Source organism: Anticarsia gemmatalis, chromosome 12 (assembly GCF_050436995.1).
Source record: "Anticarsia gemmatalis isolate Benzon Research Colony breed Stoneville strain chromosome 12, ilAntGemm2 primary, whole genome shotgun sequence".
NCBI lineage: Eukaryota > Metazoa > Arthropoda > Insecta > Lepidoptera > Erebidae > Anticarsia > Anticarsia gemmatalis.
In genome coordinates this window covers 134948-160735 of record NC_134756.1, presented here as the reverse complement: position 1 = coordinate 160735, position 25788 = coordinate 134948, and the positions used below count along the sequence as shown (strand labels likewise).

Here is a 25788-nt window from a genome sequence, read left to right as displayed (position 1 = left end):
CTACTCAGTCCTCATAACTCATAATATTTATTCGTATTTTGGCGGGAGACATGGCCACTTCAGTATTGCCACGACTAAAATACTGACAAATATTGTGACTTCCTTCGGGCCTTCATACATAGTAAAAGACTCATAAAAATATTGTTACAAAATTGTTTATAAATGGTTTTAAAACACATTTATGATAACTAGGAAAGTAGTAGAAGATTGACTTATTGGTTATTATCACATATTTATATCAATGGTGTTTTTATATAAGGCAACATTCACATAAACAAACGATGCAAAAACAACGAACAAAACGCAGCAAAGCAGAATATTTTGAAGGCAGACAGAAAACGCAAACGCCAAACTCGCACAATGCGAGCGAGTCGAGCGTACAACTGACGAAACTTGAATTCCGTAAAAATATCCGCACGAACTAACTGAATAACTTTGTTTTTCCGTGACCTTTTGCTGATATAAATTATTTTTGTCGCACAATTTGACTGTGATTCCTGAGTGGTGCATTAAGATGTAAATAAATTATGCCGTGAACACCGAGTCGTTACTCTGTCGGTGAACGTTATTTTTGTTTCGTTAGATCGTTGATGCCGGACGTAATCAAATACGGCTTTTCGAGTGTTTAATTTGAACTAGATTTTTGTGGTTTAATAATTTGACGAGCGAGTTATTATTGCGATAATATTATAGCGAGCGTGTCGTGTATTGTTATGTTGTCGCGAAAGAGTGCGTGATTCACGAGGAGCCGGGGAGCAAGAGCGGCACGATGTCTGGTGCAGCGACGCCAACGGCGGTGGAGGCGCCGCCGCTGGACGACCGCGATGTGGAGCCGCGCACGCCCATGAAGCGCCTGGGCTCCACCAGGAAGCTGGCCGCGTTCAACAGTGAGTATGCACTTGATCAAGCCTTGGCCTACCTCAAGCAACAAAGCTTTTTGTAAAGCTCTTAGCTACATTTCATCAATGTACTACTAAATAGATAAGAATAAGAAATCACTGCTATCAGCACATCCTACTCACCTTATTTCTCTAACAAAGAATTATTATATTCTGTATATACACTAAGGTCCTACATGGACTCTGAGCTTATTCTACAAAAGTAATGAATCACTTTAAATTGATCTAAAAACAGAACAACAAAACAAAGAAACATGTTTATCTTTCTTACATAGAACATAGATATAATTTGAATTAAATTGTATGAAGTACAATTTTTCTAACAAAGGATTTATATGGTAAGCACAAGCTACATAAAAGCTTTGTCAATCAACAAGTCTTTCCAGTAGCTTTCTCACATCAGTAGTAGATGCCTAGTTAAAGCTCTGATAAATACCACATGGGTGTAGCATAAACAAAACACTTTCCTCCATGAAGGTCAAGTGAAAGGGTGTCTGGTGGGGCTGCACTCTGCACACTGCCACTGACATGCAGCAGACAAAACAAAAAGGAACATTATTGCATACTTGCTATTACTTGTATAATCAACTTTCCCTTGAAACAAGATGAAGGGATAACTGCATAGAGTTTCAAGTTTAAAATGAATTGATACCAAGAAAATGATGTACATTTTAAAAATATATACTTGATTGCTCCCCAGTTTCTGAGGCACATTTAGCAATAGTTTATCTATTCAATAGCATTTAAACTCATAAAAAAACCCTATTGAATAGATAAACTACCGCTAAATGTACTCAGAAAAGGGCATTAGAGATAAAACAATACCAGTATTTTTGTTTGTTAATGCCAGTAACTAATGTGTGTTATCTGGAAATAAAACTGATAATAATGTTACAACTATTTTCCCTATGCACACTATTTTTAGCATTAAACAACAACAAGGTACCTATAAGGTATGTATAACATATCTAGTTAGAGAAGTCCGTTTAATGAATTATTTATGGCATAGTTCAAAGTGTATGAGTTGTAGACACTACGGCTAGACATTGTTTACTGTTCAATTTGTATTGTTTTCCTTAATCAGGTAATGTAACAATATATTATGTACTGGGTATTCTATAATATCATGTATTATTATTACAACTTTATTTATAAAATACCTCATTTGTTTTAACATTTTCCACTTTCTAAAATGTTTTATTATGTGATATAAGATGCCTTTTCCCAGCAGTTCTACATTCAATGTCTTGAAAAAATCCACCAGCTTTATTACTAGGTAGCTGGTAGCTAAGTTGAAATACTGCTAATTGTCCTTATATTTAATTGAAGGAACAAAACAATAAAAAATACATTTTGTGTGATGTCAGTGTTCTTTATGTGGCCACATAAAGAACAATAAATAAATGAAAATTAATGTATTTCAAGAATTTCTCTATGAATAAAACAATAGTCACTATTATTATGATTGTTGCAGCATATTGATGCATTAACAATAAAATAATATGGGTCGGGAATTTACGTTCATGTTGTATAATATTACATTATAATAGATCAATACAGGAATAGATGAAATGTACTTGGAATAATTCTCTAAGGTACCTTACTTACCTGTGTGTCATTAGTTAAATACTACTTTCTGTGCTCAGTTGCAAACTTTCATCCCAGGTCTTCAACTACCCCCCATGCCTAATTTCATAAAAATCAGTGTAAGCAGTAAAGCTGTTGAAGTTATATACTCATTCAAAATTTAGCCAGGTGATACAGAGCATTAATAAAAAAACGAAACCCAACAAAGAATACATTTGAATGACTGATAGAAGAACAAACTCACACCAAAACAAAGAGCAACACTGGTTTTAAAATGCAGTATTCCCTTCCCTAGCATCGTAAACATAGGGCAAGCCCACACAAACCGCCGGCCCTGGAGTGTACATTACCTGTAGATAATAGAAATATATTTGTCCCGCGGGTGTCGAACTCGCGCCCCCAACACGGAACAAGGAAGATCCTAGTACGCGCTATGTTTTTGTGGCTCACATTAATACTTAACGCAAATAAAAACCTACTTTTGATAATGCTCTTTTATTGTTCTCCAATGGAGTGGTTGGAGCCTAACGATAAACTAGCTATTACCGTTTTTGAGATACAGCCTGGAGACAGACGCACTGACGAACGGACAGACAGCAAAGGCTTAGTAATAGGGTTCCGTTTTTACCTTTTAAGTACAGAATCCTAAAAAAGAAACCGTCTGTCGTCGTAAGGATAAGACGGTTTTAGAATTAAGATACGTGAAAATTGATCAGAGGTAGGTATTTCTTCCAAAAGGCAAAATTTCTCATCTAAAAGTAAGCATGTGATTATTCATCACATACTAATCGAACCGGAAACCGAGTGTTTTGCAGGAATGAGGATAAAACTACCACCGTTTTCGACGTCGCGCATTTTGATTACATGGAATATTCAAGGTTCATCACTTCGGAAGACTTTAGACCGGTGGGTGACCGTTTAAAACGCTCGCCACGTACCGCGCGCAAATGTCCTAGCTGTCAACATGAACAGCTGGCGATGTAGGAAGTAATCCTTGAGTGACTTGATTACTTGTCTGTCTTGTTACCTGTACCCTTATATGTTTTGCACTTAATTATTCATCCACGCCTCTTTAGACTAGATGCTGGTCTTAATCTGCGTCTTATAGTGTATAATATGAAATATAAAAACCAATACGGGTAGAGTTATCGAACACCTTGCCAATACATTTAGACAGGTGTGCGCCAACCTGTTTTGTGTATCCCAAAAGTGCCAGGTGCTTTTTATGAGCAATGTTGAACTGTGTGAGCATACTGAATACTCCTAAATGTATAAGTTGTCGCGTAAATTGTCTCGAAAGGTCTCGGGAATCAACTGGTCGGTGCAGTAATTGGCACAAATGCTACTTCGAACCGGTCGCAACATGACAATATGTTCAGTTTGCAACGCTTAGATCATTGCACCAATTTTAAAATGGTTGCGATGATTGCATACAATAACATAACACGATGTAATTGTAGATAACAAGACGTCTGATGCGATTGATGAGCCAATGTAACCGGCGGAGAGTCCACTCACTGGCGCAGGGTCACGGACACCAGCCTACGTGGCTGCCTCGGTAGGGGACTCGATGTACTGTGTGTTGTGTACCCGTGTACTACACACATGAGACAGAAGCTCGCACTCGCCCTTTCTGTGTTATTTGCGAACATACATTCATTACAGTATACGATTTTCTCAATGGTATTTTGTTTTTTCTCCAAAATATGTAACGTGTTTTCCACAACACGTGTATTTATTTATGGTATCCGTAGATATTTCCGATATACACAAAAACAGCGAAGCGGTATAGATTTAGCTCGATATACGCGGTTGAATGATATTCCGCAGCTGAATTTGTGTTTGGGCAATCGTTTCTACGTCAAACTAACTCTGCGGCTCGCTCCCTCACCGCACGCAAAAATTATATAAGTTTATCTGAGCTCAACATTGATTAGGGAATATTCCAATTACGCTTTCACCGTATCTATTATATTAGTTATTGGCATATTACCGTTGGCTGGGATGTGAGTCCATGTGAGTGAGTGTACGCGAGGCGCGCTGAGGGACACAGCCATTGTCTCGGGAGGCAACTTTATATTTCCGTCGTGAGCAGCGTTTCCCCCGCAGTTCGGTGGCGGTTGGTGTACTTACATGATGTAATACGCCACATTAGCGATGTTTTACCGTGACGCGAGCTCGCCTCATTGACCACTTCCTTCGGCCGCAGCCGACACCCACGCTCATATACTTATATTCCCTACACCTTCCCGCCTTGTTTACTGAACGGGGTTACAAGCAGCTCCAGATTTGAACGCAACTGTAGCTTTCCTATCGCAGTGACGCACGACGGAGCTTTGTGTGCTCTTTATCTTCAGTTTCGGTTCGGTGGCGAGTGGCCGCCGCCGCTAGTGTATCGATATGTAACCCCACAAGTGCAGCGCTATCAATGAATCTCGACTGGCTTCACACACAAATTCGTTCGTGTGGTGTCAAAGGTCTTTGTCTCTGCAGCCACATATAAAGAGCTAACTTCCGGCTGGTTGCGCGTATCTGAGGTCGTTAAACTTTTTAACTGTTATTTGTTCTACGGCTACGCACAATCAATGTCATAATAGAATAATTGCTACAAGTTATTGTGAGCGGCGACTAGCTACATAAATATGCAGTAAGTAGTGTTAGCGCATGGCGCATGTCGTCGGTGCTCAGTACGTGCCGTGGACATGTTGCACGACTTAGTACCGGAGACATGTAATTATATCGGTGACGCATTCGGTTTAAAAATTGCACTGCGCACATGTAATTACTTTACCTATATTATACTTGTGGAAAATTTATTATTCATTAAACCAGGTGCGGCCGCGTGCCACTGGGACTGTGGGACACCACCGCTCCCTTTCTTATATCGATATACATACAGTTAGTAATAGCTGCGGCCTATACAATTAATTATGAGCAGTAGTTTATTGTAAGCAAATATTTGAACTGGCGGTGGAGCCGGTACAGGATAAAATCAACGGTATAATGCCGGTAGAGCGTTTATCCGTCGTGTCAATGTACCTAACCACGTTTCATACATAGTTATACTCCTGCGACCTACTTAGCGGTTTGTTTGTTAATCAGTTTCCTTTACTAACTATAGCACGGTCCCTGTATGTAATCGCAAAAGCCTTTTAATAAGTAGTAGAGTAGTAAGTACTAAGTAGTAATCCCGAGGTAATCGCAGCGCGCTGAGTGCGCACGTAACGTTAATCTGCGTAGAGTCGGTGCCTAATTAACTGCTCGGTTTGCCGTAACACGACGCGGACGTTTCCATTTCTGATTACAGCCCTTATTCAAGAGAAGCGGACAAAGCTGGCGTCTGTGCTAGTCTGTAGCTCGATCGATCTTGATTACAACAATATTGGCAATAAGCTCGTGCGTAATAACGCCGCCTAATCACTGTAATAACAACGATATCGTAAACTAAGCTCGTTGCTAATGCTTCTCAGAGTAAATTATGTTGCCCAAAATATTTCACAATGTTTATACCGCTTTCAGAGTTATTATAACTTTTCGTTCATAGCCCTCTGACTCGGCGCGATGACGTACACTTCTGATGCGTGGAAGATTTAAAAATTGACGTCTTGGAGTATGAGAGTGCTCTTATAATATGAAAGGATAGATTTGATACAATTGATCATTAATTGTAATGTAGGAAAACACTCTCGAAAGATAACGTCAGTTGAAGTGGTAAATAAAGCAGTAACATTATAGCGCACATAGAGCAGTAAGTGGCGTATCAGTGGTGAAGTGACAAGGAGCTGGCACTCGGGCGAGAGCGTCGCCGCGTCGCTCAGTGTACCGCGCTAGTGATAGTGATACATGTGGTGTGTGTGTACACTGTAGGCAGTGATAGGGACCATAAACCGACCACATGTGGCGCGCAACTGCTCACATTATTACTGATTTCCAACTGAAAAATACTTCCTACAGACGACTCTTAGAGAAATTACAGCGATGATTAAAGGCAAGCACGTTGTTTAATTATATTTAATTTCTCCTAGTATTAGTTTTATTTTAAAGTAGGAATGTAGAGATGTTTGGATGGATTACCTGCTAAAACTAAAGCGCAATGCTTTAGTTTTAGCAGGTAAAATGTTTTCCTACAGGTGTTAATAAACAGAAGAATTGTAGTCATAAAGTATGGCATTTATCCTAAAACATATTACTAATTTATCTAAAAGAGTTCTCCTTTACTTCATCATTTAAACTGATAATAAGGGCCAGGACAACGTTACTTATGTTCACGTCGACGATCTTCTAATATAATGATGTTGTACCTCATTTCATTCCAAGTAAGACTAATCTGTGTAGTAATCAGCAGTGATAATATATTGTGCGTATTCGGAGGCAGCTAATCACTCCGCTGTCCAATGTTGTAAACCACTGATAAGGTTTCAACTTCATTTGCTTTCTGCTCGGAAACCTGTTTCAGGAGTACAGTCGTGATTAATTCACTGTTGTTCAACAAACTTTGATTTTCTTTTAAATTACTTTTTCCGTGTTTATTCGTGTGTCTGTTTTTATTTGTAACTAGCTGACCCGCGCAACTTCTCTTGCGTCACACAAAAAAAGAAGAAATCAAAATTTTCCCCGTTTTTGTAGCATTTTTTACTCGTACTCTGCTCCTATTGGTCGTAGCGTAATGATATACAGCCTATAGCCTTCCTCGATAAATGGGCTATCTAACACTGAAATAAATTTTCAAATCGGACCAGTAGTTCCTGCGATTAGCGCGTTCAAACAAACAAACAAACAATCAAACAAACAAACAAACTCTTCAGCTTTATAATATTAGTATAGATATTAGTATAGATGTCTGATGAGGTTGGAAGCTGCTTAGAGAATGCAATGGCGAGTAGGAGGAAGCTTCAATAGTGAGTTAGCTAAAGCTTGGAGGACTGACTGACCTTATAGATTTTCATGTACAGAGCATGAAAATTATACCATTTTTGTATTCATCATTGTCAAAACGGTTAAGGTTGTATATTTGCAACTCCAACATCTTTAATAAAATGTCCAAAATGTTTAAAAAGGTCAAGAAGCTCAAGTGAATTGATGACACCGCACATACATAGGTAGTTGCTCACTACATTTATTATTGCTCGACCATGTTACTTACATGGTGCGCTTTCGTGCCCAGTTTGAAGGCAACCTTGTGAAATTGATTACCCGATTGTTAGCAATAATTTAAGTTCTTTATGTATACCGCCATTAGTCTTGATATTGTGTGCTGTACATTAGCATGCTAATTAAGCTCGTTCTAATGAATCGATAATAAGTAGCGCCATAACGCGCGGACACTCCATACAATGCAGCATAATGTGCGCGCGTCACACTCTTACATTTAAATAATCACTCGCGGTATTGTCTTTACAAGGAAGCACAACTACTGAAATGCTAAACTCGTATACAATTGTCTGATTAATAGTAGCCACTTCCTTGGAAATGTTATTTGAAAAAGAACTGGACGTGAGCGCCGGCAATAATGTGGCAATCATGTATTCGATCGTGTTCGCTATTAGCGTGTATAAGTCGTCGAATTACTGAATATTATAATTAGCAGATTAGTGGAACGGTTGAGATTAGATTAGACAACATTGAACGTGTGATCCATCACAGTGGATCAGAGCACCACTCCATAACGCGATCTATTTATACTCCTGCCTCTACACTCTACACGCGCATCAACTACTAATGTTGCCATTACATTTGAACAATCTTTACATCTAAAGATTTCGCCTTTTAGCCTGCCAATAAGTTTACTTAAACTTTCCTGAAGCTCGGACCGACAGTGAACATGTACCCGATTTAGTTTGAACTTCAAGGAACTGTAGCACGCATGTACAATGCCAATGTTATCCCGCGTTCAATGAGTGTCATAACAAATATTAAATTCAATGCAAACGCTTCGGATATTATGTTTTGTTTTGACATTTTAAAAGATTTATGCTCCTATGAGCCGCAGAAGCGGTGTTTCGAAGTGATGAGTAAAATATAGGAAATTTTATATCGCTTGCTAATTTACTGCCGACTAGTCCCGTTGTGGGCTATAAAAACATATTTTTCTATTGTAATAAACCCAGAAATGATGGAATTGTATGTGGATAGCAGAAGTCGATCGCACTCGGCGGTGTCTTGTTATGTGTGAATCAGTGGGTGCGGGCGGCGCCGGCGCTATATTTAGCGTCGCGCGCCGCCACGCCGGAGCCGCGCCGGTCCGCTCCTGCCGCCCTCTGCCGACGTGACTGGCACTAGCCATTGTGCTGTACGGCTACCATCGTTCCCGTCTGGAACGACCGCCGCGAACAGAGGGCGCGACGAGTTCGACTCGCCGATTCCCTGCTCCATGGCCGGTAGAATATTTGTGTGGGTGAACGAGTCACCGAGTGCGACGCTCGCGCGGTGGGACCCGCCGGTCGGGACGCCGCACCCTCGCCCTGCTACTAATTAACTAATACCCACCGGCTTATGACACGCAACCCAATAACGCGGACAATACACTGTCAAATCGAACCCTAAAACATGAGAAATCACTTTGTAACCGGCGAGCTTTGCCGTGTTTTGTTTCAATCGATAATGACTCAATATAAAACAGCTTGAACCGTTGGCTCCAACTTTAACGCGAAGGTTAATTTAAGTCTCTTTCCGTTCATACCGTGTAATCAATTTAGGGGTCTGAGGGGGACGTTATCGCAGATCAGTTGTGAACTTCTGTAGACGTGACGTTGTTCACGACACACGTTCACAATGCACTCTCCCGTCTAACGAAAAGCAATTTGCTCCCCTGATAATGAGGCTTTGTTCCGGCGTGATTCGTATGGGAAGAACTATAGCTGAGATGTTCATAAAAAGCGATTGTGTGTAGAGTCAATGTTCTGTAAGTGCAGGTGCAGGGAGGAAGCGTGGAGTCGTTTCATCGCACGCATTACACGTTAAATGCATGGAGACAGTGATTTGCACACACTCGCGCCGTACTCACGACCATACAATAATATCATCGTGTTATTTATCTTGGCAACTGAGTTCAACCGATGGTTCTCACTTTCTTGTTCCATTTCTGTTTGTTTCTCACGTACGCTTTTTCTAATGCTGTGTTTATGAAACGCATTCCTTTAATTACTAATCTTCATGCATATTTGGCTTCAAATTATTTTTAGCTCCACAGTTTTGGTGTAGGAATTCACCCAAGAATCTTATTATTCAACCAACAGAATCTACTCTATATGGTTGTTTGGTCGTTTTACTTAAGATGGAGATATGCCAAGGAACTCAAATGTAAATCGTAGTACATAATAAGTAAGGTAAAGGTATACGAGGTGAGATAAGGCTTCTTGAAGTTCCGCGTTATTGTTAATCAAAGAAAGATTCTTGGCGTCTCTTTATAAGTTGAAGACATTTCAGGTGTTATGGATACATCGTAAATTCTTGCGACATACCCAGTTAGTTGTTGTTCTTTGTGATCGCGACGTCTACGACTAACGACATAGGCGGTGCCAACTGTATTATGTCCATGTAATGTAGATCTGGCAGCAGATTCCATTGTGCACTTACTAGTTGCAGTTTCCTGTAACCGCTTGCATTTCAATATTCGGATTGAGATTGGTGTAATAAGTAGCTTTTCATGTATGCATGTGTCGTTTTGTGAACCAACTGACAAGTGATCCGCCAATCAGTATAGCGTGCGCTGGCTAATTTGCTACCATCACATTAGCAGGACAGCTTTGCCAGATTTGGTTGCAAAAGTTAAGGTTTTATCTACCTAAACTGCGATTTTATTTTAAAACTATTAATAGTCACAACTCTTAAAAAGACATCCATTTGATAATCTTTTTAGTTAAACGATGACCAGCTATTCTATTAGTATGATTAGGTAGAGGAATATTACTGACTAATCTCATCACTATCTCCACTGCCCTGCTGTTGGGAGCTCGGATCCCAATTTATCCACCTACTTAAAGCTCTCGTGAGTCCCATACTTTTACATAACACGCGAAAGTAAGGCTAGTAAGCAAACATGATCGATAAAAAAAAACATAAGTGGGCCGATTTCACGCAGCTGCCGCCGTGAAATCGTTGTACGATCAAGTTTTAATTTTTTTTTCAAAACATAAGGAAAATTCGATACACAAATGTAACATGTCGGCTCTGTGGATGTTGTTGTTGTACATTTAGCTGTGCTTCTTGGAAGTGGTTTAAATGAATACAATAGTTGTTGTCGAGGCGTTGTCCGGCGATGAGGCTGGCGTAAACAATCAGTGCGTGCGCGCACAGGTCGCGCGGGCTTCCGGCGCGACGCACTGCGCCGCAAGCTAATGAGCCAGCTCGCAGCACTCCCGCCACACTCGCCACACTCGCGCGCCCTGCGATCTTGCGATAGTCTGCGATACCGCCGATACGCTCCCCTCCTTTAAGACCTATTGTCACGACTACGCCCCACGCACCCTTTTTCCAATCTAGGGTAACGTGAATTACTGGCATTCTATACCGAAGTATAGCCAGCTTTCAAATAAAGCTCAAATCAAACACAGCTTAGAAGCTGAATCATTCTATCAATAACTTGCTGCTAGTCAACGTTTATATGAGTGTATTATGAAATGAACGTATGCAGATGACAAGTTATGAGAGCAGACAATGTTGTGTTAGGAGCCGGCTCTATACATGCATACACTTATGCTTATATGTTGCAGACACAGCACGTGCGACCGTTATCGTTCAAGGTTACAATTATGTAACAAAACACACGTGTTACTAAGCTCTAACGGCTGCAGAGATAAATAAAAAAAAAATAGAAAATTAACATTTGCAAGCTTTAATGTTCAACAGAAGCTGATGAATAAACTCGTTTTAAATTAGTTGCCGTCGATTAGAGAGATCATTAGTGTTGACTAATGTTTAAATTATTGTAATTTTATTGAGCTACCTAGACGACGTGCTGGTATAGTGAGAATGACGGGATGTGCAGGATGTGCTCTATTTCTTGGAGTACCTACCTACGAAGAGTTTTCAACGCAAGATGTAATATTCTTTTACGTTATCCAAAGACATTTAATTTGAGTGCTCGCTAATTATTACTCTCTCTCTATAAAGTCGTGGTAATATCGGCTTTCTTATTTGAGCAAAACATTTTTAGTAAGTAGAATAGAATGAAAAAGCTGTGAGTTCTCTCGCCGGGTCATATTTTTTGTTCGCTCTATCTGAACGAGAAAGGAATCCATCCGTCAAAGGACGTCGCGCGTCGCCTGCGGGTTCACTGTGAGCGATGTTGTGATAAAAGTCAACTCTCACTCGTGTCACCATTCACTTGAACTCAGATAACTATCCTACAAAATGATAAAGCTCCACAATTATTTGTAATACTGTTCGCCGCTGAGAGAAACTTGTTGTCGCGATACTACACTCACAATAAAAGCACCAAGTGACGACGCCAACTGGAATGCTGATATGAAAAAAGTATTTAAACCGTGTTGCTTTCTCGTATCTCGAAGGATCTTCACTCTTAAAAATAGGTGGATAATTGGTGAAGCATGTATTGTATGCGATGCGATCAGCTGAGTACATGCAGATAAGGAGACATTGCATTGTTAGGAGCGCGGCGCGGCGGCGCACCGGGCGCCCGGCAAGCGGCGCGGCGACCGGTTCAAGGCGGCCCCTCCCCCGAGCGCCCGCTGCAGCCCGGCACAGTCCCTGCAGCCAGCCTCGCCGGCTGCACTCGGACCACTTCGGATATTCATCTGTCGCACCGCCTGCAACATCGACAGATGCTGCTTTAAGGAAAGATTAAAAAATACACACCTTCGCTCTCCGGCGACCTAATTGTAAACGTATTTCCGATGAATCATTTATCTCTGATCGGTATCGTATTTGTTGTTGCTCAAATCTAAATGGAGAGATATTTTGTGGTATATTGTCGTTTCCTGCCATCCCACGGGCCACGATCAATATTAAATTTTTGAAGAAACTAAGCTTAAATGTGCATAGGATTTGCCAATGTACAGGACTTACAGGAGAGCGCAGTAGGTAGAGCGGTCTCCTGATATAACCTGTGTAGTACAGGCGAGGCAAATGTCGGATCGATGCTATAGTTTATCTTTATCCTGTAGCACTAGTGTATCACAGTAAAGTGTCGCATCACTCGCATCACAAATCAATGTTCGTCTCGACACGTGATTCATATTTATATTATGTAGTTGTTGTATCGCTCATCCGTTCTGTTCTACTTCTACACATATTTGTGGTTGTTTGTTTTTCGCATTTGCTCACAATGCATCGCTGAATCAACAGTCATCTTGATGTATTGAAGACTCGACTGATGACAATTAGTCATATTTATATATCAGTAGCTAAGATAAATAAATCCGACCTATAGACACTAGAATGATTATTATTTGCCAGCATTATTATATTTTTATGATGGTCGGTGGTGTGGTGAAAGTAGCCTTGATAGAGTTCATACGGTCATTTGGTCTTGTGAGAACAAAAGATGGGAACAATATTATTTGCTCCAGGCATAAACAAATAATTCTTACTTGGTTCTCTAGTTTCTTTAGGCTCGAGTCCTGGTTGTTTTATCCAGGGTTTCTTAATTTTGGTAAATATATATTATTGTGTCTTCATAAAATATCTGTCGATTGTGCTAAGCATTAGTTCACAGTAGTATAGCACAATATCAACACAGCAGTGATGTCGGTGGGGATTGTTGCGCGCAGTTAGGTGGTAGCGCGTACCTAGCTGTGTGCTGCTGCTATCAATGCACTCATTCCGATATTCCGGCTAGTTGCATATTCCGCCTCCACGCTCCTGGCGCACTCGCCCCCGCCCCGCGCCCCGCGCCCGCCGCGCACCCCCGCAGTCGCCCCGCGACACCCGCCGCAATCATTATCTGATCGGGATGTAGATGAATGTCGGGAGAACAGCCCCCAGTACCGGCACCATATCTATTGCGTCCTCAATTACACAACAATGGGAGCATTTGCACAACTTGCAGGCAGGATTCGCATTAGCATTCGTATTTACCATGATATCCTAATGTGTTATCTTTTCCCCAAATGTTCATTTGTCCTCCAAGCTCACCTGCTGATGGATCAGCTGATTGCGTTTGTTTGTTTTGTACACGTTATCTTGACTGAGTGATACATCTCAGCTGTAGAATAATGTCAGAGGAAAACTTCAATATACGCCTTTGAATATTGCATTAATCACCTTGCAGGAAAACACGACCAATAGGCATATTTGGTAGACTAATAGAATGCGTTGTAAACAATATCGAATGTTGAGTCAGTCTTCCAGTTCACTAACAAGTAAATGGGAGCGTTAACGTGCGGTAAGTAATTGCCCAATTGGCGTGTTAATATTATGTTTAAAAATGCCGAAAGCTTTGATGGTGGAGATGATTTTGAAAACATAGTGTGGTCGGGTGCTAGTGAACCGTTGTGAGGTCACGGCAGTGTGGTGAGTGTGACGTCGGAGGGTGCAAGCGGCGGCGGCGGCGCGGGGCGGGGGGCGGGGCGCGGGCGGCTCGGGGCGCATCCCGCGGAGGCTGCGCGCCGAGCGCGGCCCGCCAGTCGACCGGCGGCGGGCGCGTCATGTTCCACTGTATCGTGCAGCCGCGCCACGACTGGGGCCCGCCCGACCTCGCCAATGCATTCCCCGGTACGATCCGATCACACGAGACCACACCGACACCGTTATGATCTATTAATGACCGCAAAACGTCTCCGTCGTGTTAAATGCCAATAACTAATTATAACTGTGTTCATGCGAGTAAACGAGTCGGTGTTGTTGTGTGATAACAGTTGAAAGCTCGCCGGCACACGGCCCGCAGTGTTGTTGTTTGTCCTGCATTGTGTTCAGCGCGATGCGCGATGCCAGTGAATGCTAACCGTTTGCTTTCCTTATTTACAAGACGTCGACGTTCACTCGTCCCCTCCTGTTATTCTGATGGAGATGGCGCACAATGCTTATTTTTTGTGTGTGAATCGTAATCCCCTACACAAAGCACGTCGCAGGTGTGACACGGCTAAGGGCAGGTAGCTGTCGAGGAGACTATTTTTCTGATATACATTATCAGTGAACAATAAGCTTACATTGAATTCAACGACTGTGTTGACTCGTACGTACCTGTTCTGGTGGCCATAGCGCACAACAATCCTATCAGGATTGTTTATTTGAGCATGTGAATCAACATAGAGCTAGCATTGTATGATTGCAATCGGGGTGCATCGTTCAGTATTGGTAGTCGGTCAACAAACAGTTCGCAGAGTGTTGTGCGTCCCCTCGGCGGCGCTCGGCCCCTCGCCTCTGTTCGCCTGTCATCCATCGACGTCAACAATTCCTCCATCACACACACACACACACACATACACAAGCTCACACACGTACACATTGTCAGTATTCAGTAACGACGCATCGCGTTCACTTTTTATTTTTACGTGGTATTTGCGTACTAGCTGCCTACGTGCTTTGTCGCCAAACTATTCACTGCGATTTTACATGCGCATAGTTTCTATTATAATGCGAGTTCAGTGAGATGCGGGCCGCGATACGTTACGTGATGTTATGTTTACTAGCGCCTTTGTTTCATTCACATCTAATATAATGAACAAGAATGAACTGAATTTGCGCAAACATCGTCAGCGATACCCACGACACACCGGAGAAAAACATGAAACGGTGGAGTCAAGTTTTGAAAACATTTACATGATTCACTCACAACAAGATGTATGAGTCAACAAGACAACTGCAGAAACAGTCAGCATTATGAAAGCTCACAGTGAAAACGACAGGTTACAGCGGAGAACATATCGAGATTGTATAATATTATGATGCGAGGGGTCACTGACACCACAAACCCGAATATCGCAACATTCGCACACCAACACAAAAAATACAAGACTTCGATTTGGTAGCCGTTAAAAGTTTTTTTGAACAAAAAGTGTTGAATTACATCCTCGTCGGTAGGGTCCCTGGTACTGATGACTTGTTTAACTCGTAACGGATCAATCTACCGACCTCGAGCCGTTACATCCTGATTATATTATAAAAAATACTATAAATTTATGTTATGCTTGTATGGAGAGAAAGAATTATGGGGTTCAATAATACTGTAGATGACAGCATATCCTAAAACATTGGATCATATCATTGTTGTTATTCCATTTTTTTTGCTTTTAGTATAACAGTCGGGTACAGCCCCCTCCTAAATTTCTTCTTCTTCTTATCGTATGGTTAGTGGTCGGCATAGTGTCAAAGTTCTTAAAGCCGCTCGAAGGCCTTTGACATGGCTTAACGACTGTTATCTTAATTGACAACAACTGGGTCCGACTGTTTACGTGCCCTCGAAGCACGAAGACCTCCAGTTTAAATACCACTCTTCGGACATCCATCTGTGGAATGACCGCGCCTAGAGTTGCTGAACCCATTACTAAACGGTGAATGCCAGGCAAAAAATATGTTGACTAATACAACTTATTTGCAATTGTAACTGTTATGTAAATTATATTAAATAATAACAAAGGGTCGTTAAACCACAGTTAAAGTATGCGAAATGAATAATTTAATAGTAACTTGATAAGTTGAATGCATAACAGGAAAATATTATAAAAATCTTCCATTAGGCCTAGCAATTAGGAACGAGCTAAGTAAATAAGGACAAATATAACATTAGGTATGAGATTGTACCAAGCTGGGTGCTGTAATAGATACATTAGTACCTAATATTTAATAGTTCAGTGTTCATTGATACAGTTGAAAACCACAAAGTCATTCATCATTGTCATCCTTTGGTTCACATTTTTATATGATAGTGACAGTGTCTATTCATTAATTTATTATAGTACCTATATCGTCTCTGTACTTGATCTACAGTCGTTCTTTTATATTTATTTCAAGTGAGTGTGCAAGTTTCCGTGAAACATAATTGTCCTCCACCAGGTCATTTGTCACGTGCAAGTTGTAAGTAATACACGCATTATTTACACCACGAACGGTGAAGATGATTCAATAAAACATAATAACTTGTTGGAACTCGTCACTGAAGTAAACATCACTAATGTACAAGACTTACATGATCGATTCCGATCTTTCTTAAGACTGTTCATCTTCATGAGACTGTCCTCAGGTTCTTAAAGGTTGTAAACATTATAATATGCTAGGGCCTCGCTTGCCACCATAATATATGATTAGTTCTCTATTACTCTGATAAGGGATGCGTTTAAATTCGATTGATGAGAAAACTTTACTGACTGGTGTACCGCAAGGGAAAAATCTAGGTCCAATATTTAAGCAACGTTCATATTATCGTTTACAATTCAAAAATGAATCTTGTCTAGGGGGTAATATTTCTCTATTTTACCACTAAGATTGAGGGAAGACGTGTCATCAATTTTTTTTATGCTAGACATATGTTAGAATTGAAGATGATTTTCAAAAGGCATTTGACAGGGACATCGATTCCAGTAACATAATTCTCTTAGTAGTCTTAATTTTGAAGATTTGATAGAGCGTGTGTGTGGTGTTGCAGACATCCGCATGCAGCTGTCGGAGCAGACGCGCGTGCTGGAGGCGCGCGCGGAGGCGACGGCGGGCGTGGCGGGCGAGCTGCACGACTACTGCCGCCGCCGCGCCGACCTCGAGCACGAGTACGCGCGCGCGCTCGACAAGCTGGCGCGCGCCGCCACGCAGCGCCACAAGGACCAGAAGCACAAGTATGACCACTCTACCGCTATAGCAGACAGTTAACATACATACAGGCATGAACAACCCGCATGGTGGAACATCTTCCCATTTCCACTGTGTGTTGCCGGAACACGATGGAACTGTGTTGTAGCTATATATCTTCAGTTACGCAAGAGATAGTAGATACTACATTTGTCTACAGTTACTATTACTTCCAGTGAATAGGAATGTAACAGACGTTTCAAAAAGATATAGCGCTTAATAGAGCTGTTGTATGTGTCTTAGACGCGAGCAGTGGTCGTTAACGGGCGCGTACGCGTGCTGGCAGGCGGCGCTGGACAACACGCGCGCACTGTCGCGCGACCACGCGGCGCTGGCCGAGCTGTACGGCGGACCGCTCGCCGCGCGCCTGCAGAGGGCTGCTGAAGATGCATTGCGACTACATCGAAAATGTCGAGACATAGGTAAACAAATCACGCTATTTTTGTTTGATTGTTATAACTTTGTGGTGAACGTGCACGAAGTAAGGGTGTGTGTGTGGGCGCAGTGTCGGAGCGGCACGAGGAGGTGGGCGCGGCGCTGTCGGAGGCGGCGGCGGCGGGCAAGGCGCACGCCAGCGCGGCGGCGGACTGGCGCGCCGCCGCGCTCAAGCTGCGCCACGCCTACGACCAGCGCCAGCGCCTGGCCGCCGCGGACCCGCCGCGACACAAGAAGATCAAGGCGCTCGACAAGGAGCTCGAGAAGGTACAACACCATTCATATTATTATGTGCTGTAGGCTCAGCGTCTTTATGTTAACATTTTAATAAAGGAAAAGCTCTTCGGGTACGTTGAATATTTCAGAGAGTTATACCTTTGTATGTGTGATCTGTATCTTAAACAAACTGTTTTGCTATAAAAATGGTGCGTTTGTTTATTTATTTGCAATAGATGTTAATGTGTTAATATGTTCGTTCAGAGGCGGACGCGTCACGCGGAGGCGCGGGTGCGGGCGCTGCGGGCGCGCGCCGACTACGTGCTGAGCCTGGAGGCCGCCAACGCCACGCTGCAGCGCTACTACCTCGACGACATCGCCGACATCATACTGGTGCGCTCGTTCGATTATTTTATGATTATACTAGTATAAATTGATGATGATTTAAAATTGCGAATCGGATTAATAAAATAATAATGGAAAAAAATAATGTTTTTTTCATACAAATTTTACATTAAGTCTTACATGGAGACTTTGCCAGTGATTTGGCGAGGGATACAAGGAGACATAAACGGTTTTAGTCTGATTTATTGAGAGTATAACAAGTGCTTATATACTAACAAATACGTGTGAATGTATAATATGTGCTCGGCTCATGCCCTGTCTATATACGTGCTAATATTTATGTACGTGCTAATGTATGTACGACATGGTCGCTACAGAGTCATCCTTTTAAGTAAATAGGAAAATAAATAGTATTCGCGTTATGCGTGTACTCGGGGCTGCGTTTAAATATGTGTTGTGGTTGCAGTGCATGGAGGTGGGGTTCGAGGCGGTGGTGGGGCGCGCGCTGCGCACGGCGGCGGCGGCCGAGGCGGGGCGCGCGGGCGCGGCGGACGCGGCGGCGGGCGCGCTGCGGGCGGCGGCCGAGGCGCTGGACGCGCTGGGCGACCGCCAGCGCCTGCTGGACGCGCACGCGCAGGCCTTCGCGCTGCCGCGCCCGCTGCCCTACGCCGGGCCGGCGCCGGGCGCGCAGGACGCGGAGGCGCGCGACCTGCTGGGCGCGGCCGACGCGGGCGACGAGCCGGCGGCGCGCGCGGGCGCCGAGCTGGCGGCGCGCCTGCAGCAGCTGGACGCGGGCGCGCGCGCGCTGCGCCTCGAGTGCCGCGAGAACGCCAAGACGCTCGACGCCGCCGAGGCCGAGCTCATCAAACAGGTGCCGACGTCGTTTTGTATATTTTACCGACCCGACATCGAACTATGCATTTTTCTTCCTTCCGTCGTATCGAATCTCTCCGATGCGCGATGAAACTTAATTGTACTAAAATGTATCTCTTACTGAATCTATTTTATGTTCGCAATATTTCGAGATTCCACCTTTTCAAAAATTGAGAAAAAAATTGGTGAAAATAATAACATAAACAAAAGTGTAGACTCGGTAACGATGAAAAGTTACGAATCGATTATTTTATTGGTAATAATGTTATTTCTCAGATGGAGGGCACCGACGCTCAGTGGGATATATCGGGGATGTTCGGTCCGAACGGTGGCGGAGCCAGCGCCGTGCCCACGGGACCCGCGCCCGCGCCCGAGGATCAGGAGGATTACTACCTTGCGGTTAGTCGACTTTATCGAATATGTAAAATGAGATTATACGTACCTATTAGTATTTTTTTACTTATAGACTTGCACTCTAGCTGTGGTAGCTGAGTGGTTTAAGATGGCACCTTTCACGCAAGTTGCAAGTACGAACCCGAGGCAACATATCAATGACTTTTTGAAGTTATGTGTGTATTAGAAATAATTATCAGTTACTCTAACAGTGAAGGAAAGCATTGTGCTGGAACCTCGCATGCCTAAATATTTGTTTAATACATTTATTGAGGACATGTAAATTCTCTATCCCGGCCGACTCGCACTCGGCTAGCGAGGTAGACCCAAGGTCTAACACCTCTCTTTTAAAAAAAAAGACGTCATACTCGACCGTTCGAATGATTAAGGTCGACGAAGTCACTCGACATGAACGTTTGCGGTTGCAGAAGTTCCGGTCGTACGTGTCGTGCGCGGGGCGCCTGGCGCGCCTCGAGAGCAAGGCGGCGGGCGTGCGCACCCGCCTGCTGGGCGCCGCCGCCGCGCACGCCGCCAGCGCCACGCGCCCCGCCTCGCCGCCCACGCCGCCGCGCCGGGCCGCGGCCCGCCTGCGCCGCGGGCAGTTCGCCGCGCCGCTGGACCACCGCCTGCCGCCCGTGCTGACGTCGTGCGTGCGCGTCATCGCCACGTACGGCCTGCGCCACCAGGGCATCTTCCGCGTGTCGGGCTCGCAGGTGGAGATGCAGGCGCTGCGCGCCGCCTTCGAGCGCGGCGAGGACCCGCTGGCGGGCGTGCGCGACGCGAGCGACATGAACTCGGTGTGCGGCCTGCTCAAGCTGTACCTGCGCGAGGTGCGGCCGCCGCTGCTGGCGCCGCAGCTGCAGGAGCGCCTGCTGCGGGTGGCGGCGCTGCCGGACGACGAGCAGTTCGTGCGCGCGATGCGCCACACGCTGGCCGCGCTGCCGCAGCCGGCGGTCGTGGTGCTGCGCTACCTGTTCGCGTTCCTGGCGCACCTCACCGAGTACAGCGACCACAACATGATGGACGCCTGGAACCTGGCCATCTGCCTCGGGCCCACGCTGCTGGCCGCCTGGGGCGAGGGCGGCGCGCAGGTCACCGCGCAGAACCTCGTCAACGAGCTCGTCAAGCGCATCATCCTGCACCACCAGGACGTGTTCCCGCAGGACATTGCGCCTTACGCGCTCTACAAGCGGTTCAGGTGCGTGTCGGTCGATCGTCTTATCTTTGGTTCACTTTTACAAAACATATAACGTGCCCTCGTTGTCAATCCACAGTGAGGCGGAGGGCGAGGCGGCACCCACGACGGACGACACGGACGCGGGCGCGGCGCCCGGGGAGAACGGCACCGCCGCCCGCGACCCCGAGCACGCCGAACGTGACGAGCACTCCGAGCACAGCGAGCACGCGCAGCTCGCTGAGCACGAGCATGAGCACGAGCACGACGAGCACGACGCCGTCGACGACCTGTCGCTCTACGACGACGACGATGACGACGGTAACTGCCTGTAGTCTCGACTAACCTAACACCAGCTCATGAACCTAATGCAGCGCCCTGTATGCCGACTCTCCTCCAGACCGCTAGCCTAACTGCCGCGCATACCCAGTGTCGTGACGCAGGGTCAGGTCAAGCGTACGAGCTGCAGAGGTACAGAAATACAACACGATACTGTTCGCTCCATCCAGAGCTGCGGTCTCCGAACACACACTAATTCCGACTTTTCATTCATGATCTGTGTATAACATGCAATTACTGCCTTATTTCTCCTTTGCTTTGAGTGTTAGATTATGTCTAAACACAAGTATGTGTGACACGTTTCAGAGGACATAACGGACGAGGAAGGCGAGAGCGGCGAGTGGGGCGAGCGAGACTCCGCCGAGTTCCAGAGGTTCGTACATACAACTATCTTTCCTTAAAAACAAAACACTAAGAAATAATGCACACTCAACATAACGAGAGTTACTTTACTAGAAAAAAAAAGAAAAATCATATCTTAGCGGCATAAATGTAAAACTAGATTTATAATGTGTTTATAATCAAGAGAGCAAAGTTTGACGAGTGCCGCGTGGTGTTGCAGGTCCGGCAGCGCGGAGCGGCGCCCGCCGGCGCAGGTACCGCTGGAGACTCGCGTGTGACGTCACCACACACGACCCCCCCTCCCCCTCCCCCTCCGCCGCACACACACACACCTAGCGCGTACACTAACACTGCTTTACAATACGACAACTTTTATTAATGCCCGGTTTCTTAGGCACATTTAGCTGTAGTTTATCTACTCAAACTATCATATTTATATGAGATTAATTAAGTGTCCAAGCTCGCGTGTGTGTGCGTGTGCGGCGCGGTGCATGAGTGTTAGCGCGTCCCTGTGTGACGCGTGTTCTGTATGTGCTTGATACGAGTTACTCCGCCGATATTACATGTACACGAGTACAGCTGTCACAACACGTTACTAACGATACGACGATAATGTAGACAACGAACAAACTTCCTTCTATTAGTACTGACTAGGCATTAGGCCTTATAGGCTCTGAGGCATTGTTTCATTTAAGCCAAGAACGTCGGTACTAGTGACTGTCCCACTTCTGGGCAAAGGTCTTCTTCCGGCATGAGGTAGGACCAGACAGGACAGCGTCAGGCCTTAAGTCCATCACGTCATCAGAGGTTCTCAAATATGAGCCTGAAAATGCGGCGAAATGTTTTTCAGCGTGGCCTCTTTTTGAGAACCTCTGGATAAGATCAGAACGGTGATAATTTAGTTATTCAGTAAGCGATAACCACATAATAAAAATCCAATATTGTAAGTCTGTAGGTCATTTAGTTCCGAAGTTAAGCGAAAGCAGTTTCGCATTTATGACACTCACTCATGATCTGAAAAACATTCATTTTAACTATTTCGGTGGCGTGATCCTCGAAAACTGATGAGAATTTCGATAAAGTGTGTTTAACAAAAGTTGTAGACAATTTTATCATTTTTCATTATGTAGAAGACACTTTTTCTCTACGACGAACTGTTTTAAAGATATTAGTGAAAAACTAAAAAATGGGAACCTTAACCCCCTCTCCCCATTCCGGCGCCCCCCCTAGAGACGGGGATTTTTAGTATGTTTGTTCTCTAAGCATCCTGAACCAATTTCTGAAGAAATTGCTTAGGATCCCGCTCACGCACTCTACACTTGCTTTTTTGAGTGGACTACTTAGTCAGTCAGTGAGTCAGTGTGGTGGACTCAAGGCACCTCGCTCATTTCTGGGGGATACCCCATAGGCAGCAGTGGGATAGTAAGGTATATTTTGTTACTTTAATACAATAGTGACAGTTTTGCGACAGCTGTTCATAGATACATACTACTCTACTGCAAGGATCAGTCACTGTGACGTCACTCGGTCAATGACCTCACAAATGTGATAGAGTGCTATACATATTGTCGTAGTGTAGTTAATCGAATATTATCTTTATTTCTATACACATAACGGTGCTATTATATTAAGATAAATATTTCTAATGATCGTATAAAAATATAGTCAATATCAATGATAATAAATACTTTTTTACCTTATATACTGTTAGTATTAGAATCAATTGTAAGTTGTAGTGTGTTATTGCTATTTGAAGCGTGTGCTTGCTTGAATATATTGACGTTATGTGTCTGATCGTTGTGGTACAGTAGCAGGGTGCAGCGCGGGCAAGTTATTTTACTTATTACAGACACATGTTGGTTCTTAATATATAATAGTATACGGGAATTAACGCGAACACGCATTTTACCTTGAAATACCTAACGTTTCGATGTAGATTGCACTCGCCGTGGTTGCAGGCTGAGTAGGTTTTATAGAGGCAAAATACGTGTTCGCGTTAATTCGTGTATTCTATTATAAATTAAACATGCAAGGAGAAACTTAAATTTATGAGATGTTGGTGCTTTCAAATTAAAACAAACTCTCGAGTTCAAGATATAACGTTAGTGAGATAAATATTATAGTATGTGTCAGTGGTGAGTAAGAAATACTTGTGACGTGTTGATCACACGTACACGAGGCCGGTGAGCGTTGTCCTTCGTAAAACAACAGCTGTCTGTAGTTGTGTGGTGTGGAACTGTGTGCGGCCACTCCCGCGAGGGAACGACTTACCCTCTGTTTTTGAGGTACATTTAGCGGTAGTTTATCTACTCAATACCGTTTCAACTCATGTAAAAATAGATAAACTACCGCTAAATGTACTCAGAAAGGGGGGGGGGGGGGTCAGTGGTGGTCACTGAGCTACCACGAACCCTTGACGACACGATACAACTGTAGCTTCACGACCACTATTGCCTTCAGCGTGACCGTGTACACGTGACGTGTTAGTTGTGATGAAGACAACGCCGCGCAGTACTGACCGTGTGTTGTGATCGCCTCACATAAGACTGAACTAGTAGCGTAGAGCGCAGTGCCTTACATACCTATATTATTATTATTTATTACTATTATGTAAGTCTATTTAGTTATATTGCTATCGCGGTGGGCGGGCTGTTCTACATGTTAATAAATATCTTACAATTGCATGTGTGTGTTTAATTTTGTCGATAACCGCGCCTTTATTTGCTTTTAAAATTATTTATACGATGTAGCTTTATATAGCTGGCTTACTTCCGACAGTCGAATTTGAATTCGATAGTGGCTGATTTGTCAAATCACACTTGTTTTTTTTTTTTTCAATATATCATTTGTTTACGTTTACACAGAATCCTAATATAATATAGGCACAGCATGTGTCACGTGCGTGTGAAATTAACTTGAAAGAACAACCTAGTGCATTACCAGCACCGATTTATTTATTGAATCTGACAGAAATAATCTCAATTAGTGTCACTTTAAATCTTTGTTCGTGCTTCAGTTTGGGCTTTTATGAGTATGATGATTTGACACTAGCTGCAATCCGACTCAATCGAATTCTACTGACTGAAGTGAGCCGGCAGGTGATAGTGACGTAGATAGCCACGGTACTACATAAAGTAGGTACTTAGTACTTACTGATAGTTACAACACTACAGTGACGTCACAGAATAAGTGAGTCACGTTATGACGTACCTACTTGGTGTCATTGTGTGCGCAACATACTTGATTTTACTGGTATATTGCAGTTCTGGTAAAATTAAAATGGTGTTTACGATGCAAAGCATTTGGAATATGGCCTCTATCGTTAAAACCCTATGAATCTAATACTATTATTCCATTCAGCAGAGAGTCTGTCAAATATTATAAATAGAATAAATTACTGAACGTGTATTACGATAGAGAAGCAATGTTTTAGGAAGTATATTAAAAGAACGTGAACGGAGTCGTGCACTCGTGTAAGTCGCACGTCGACGAGAGTGCAGAGGAACGTAAACAGTGTGATCGAGCGACGTCGTTCGCGTGTGTGTGTGCAGGTGGAGGCGGCGGCGGACGGCGCCGCGAGCCCCGCGACCTCGGCGCCCTGCAGGTAACCCCCTCCCCTAGCCTAGCGCGCCCCCCCCCGGCCGCCTACTAACGTGTGTGTGTGCAGACGCCTGGCCGAGAGCACGCCCGACCTGGTGCTGGACCTGCCCGCGCGCCCCGCGCCCGCGCCCGCGCCGCTCGACGCCGCCGACACCTTCGCGCACAACCGCGACACGCTCAAGAAGCGCCCGCGCCCCGACGAGCCGGCCCCGGCGGCGCCCGGCCCCGGCCCCGGCCCCGCGCCCGCCGCCCCCGCCGCGCCCGCGCCCGCCGCCAGCCCCGTGCCGGCGCGCAACACGGCGCGCGTGGCCGCCAAGTTCGCGGAGCTGACGCTGACGGGCGGCTCGCTGAAGCCCGCGCTGGCCGCCAAGCCCGCGCTGCTGCGCCGCCCCACGCCGCACCCGCACGCGCCGCGCGCGCCGCCCCGCGACCCCGACCCCGCGTGCTAGGCGCCGGGGGGGGTCTCCGCATGCTATACTATGTGATTATTTTTTATACGCGCCGCGGAGGAACGCGGCGGTCGAGCGCCCGGTCGCCGTGCCGAGTTCGACGCGCCGTAGAGTAGGTAGTATGTATTTTTTGACGTTATTTTGGGTCGTCGAACGTGGCGCCCGGCCGCAGCGCCGAGCGCCGGGCCGGCGGCGCGCGGTGACCGCCGCGGCGTTCGTCCGCGGCACCTTATACATCGTATCATTGTACTCTATCGAATGTGCTCTACCTACCTTATGATATAACCTCGTACTCAATAAACCAGTATTACACGTGATGACGTTGTTTTATTTACCTCTTACGATTTAGCTTAATATTATGTAACACATAAGTACTGTAATACATGTAGTACAGTAC

At 44.6% G+C, this 25788-nt stretch overlaps 1 protein-coding gene across 3 annotated transcripts; it reads left to right on the top strand.

The window, feature by feature from the left end:
- The first annotated feature begins 307 nt into the window (after positions 1 to 307).
- Positions 308 to 25708, top strand: LOC142977335 (rho GTPase-activating protein 4-like). 3 transcript variants are annotated; one of them, XM_076121188.1, is made up of 13 exons: positions 308 to 887; positions 17029 to 17212; positions 17469 to 17647; positions 17731 to 17927; positions 18141 to 18269; positions 18688 to 19092; positions 19371 to 19493; positions 19916 to 20685; positions 20762 to 20982; positions 21307 to 21373; positions 21563 to 21596; positions 24894 to 24946; positions 25010 to 25708. In XM_076121188.1, the coding sequence occupies exons 1-13, from the start codon at positions 770 to 772 to the stop codon at positions 25389 to 25391; spliced, it is 2862 nt and encodes a 953-aa protein (XP_075977303.1). In that variant the 5' UTR covers positions 308 to 769; the 3' UTR covers positions 25392 to 25708. The 3 variants fall into 3 exon arrangements, with proteins under 3 accessions (XP_075977303.1, XP_075977305.1, XP_075977304.1); XM_076121190.1 differs by lacking the exon at positions 308 to 887 and adding an exon at positions 6250 to 6474; XM_076121189.1 differs by lacking the exon at positions 308 to 887 and adding an exon at positions 14043 to 14159.
- The last annotated feature ends 80 nt before the right edge of the window (positions 25709 to 25788 follow it).

What these genes read in the sequence shown, in the direction of transcription:
- LOC142977335 (XM_076121188.1), top strand. Translation starts at nt 770, where the DNA reads ATGTCTGGTGCAGCGACGCCAACGGCGGTGGAGGCGCCGCCGCTGGAC. An exon ending in TCGAAAATGTCGAGACATAG is followed by an intron (nt 17,648 to 17,730) that starts GTAAACAAATCA and finishes GTGTGGGCGCAG; the next exon opens with TGTCGGAGCGGCACGAGGAG. An exon ending in AGCGGCGCCCGCCGGCGCAG is followed by an intron (nt 21,597 to 24,893) that starts GTACCGCTGGAG and finishes GTGTGTGTGCAG; the next exon opens with GTGGAGGCGGCGGCGGACGG.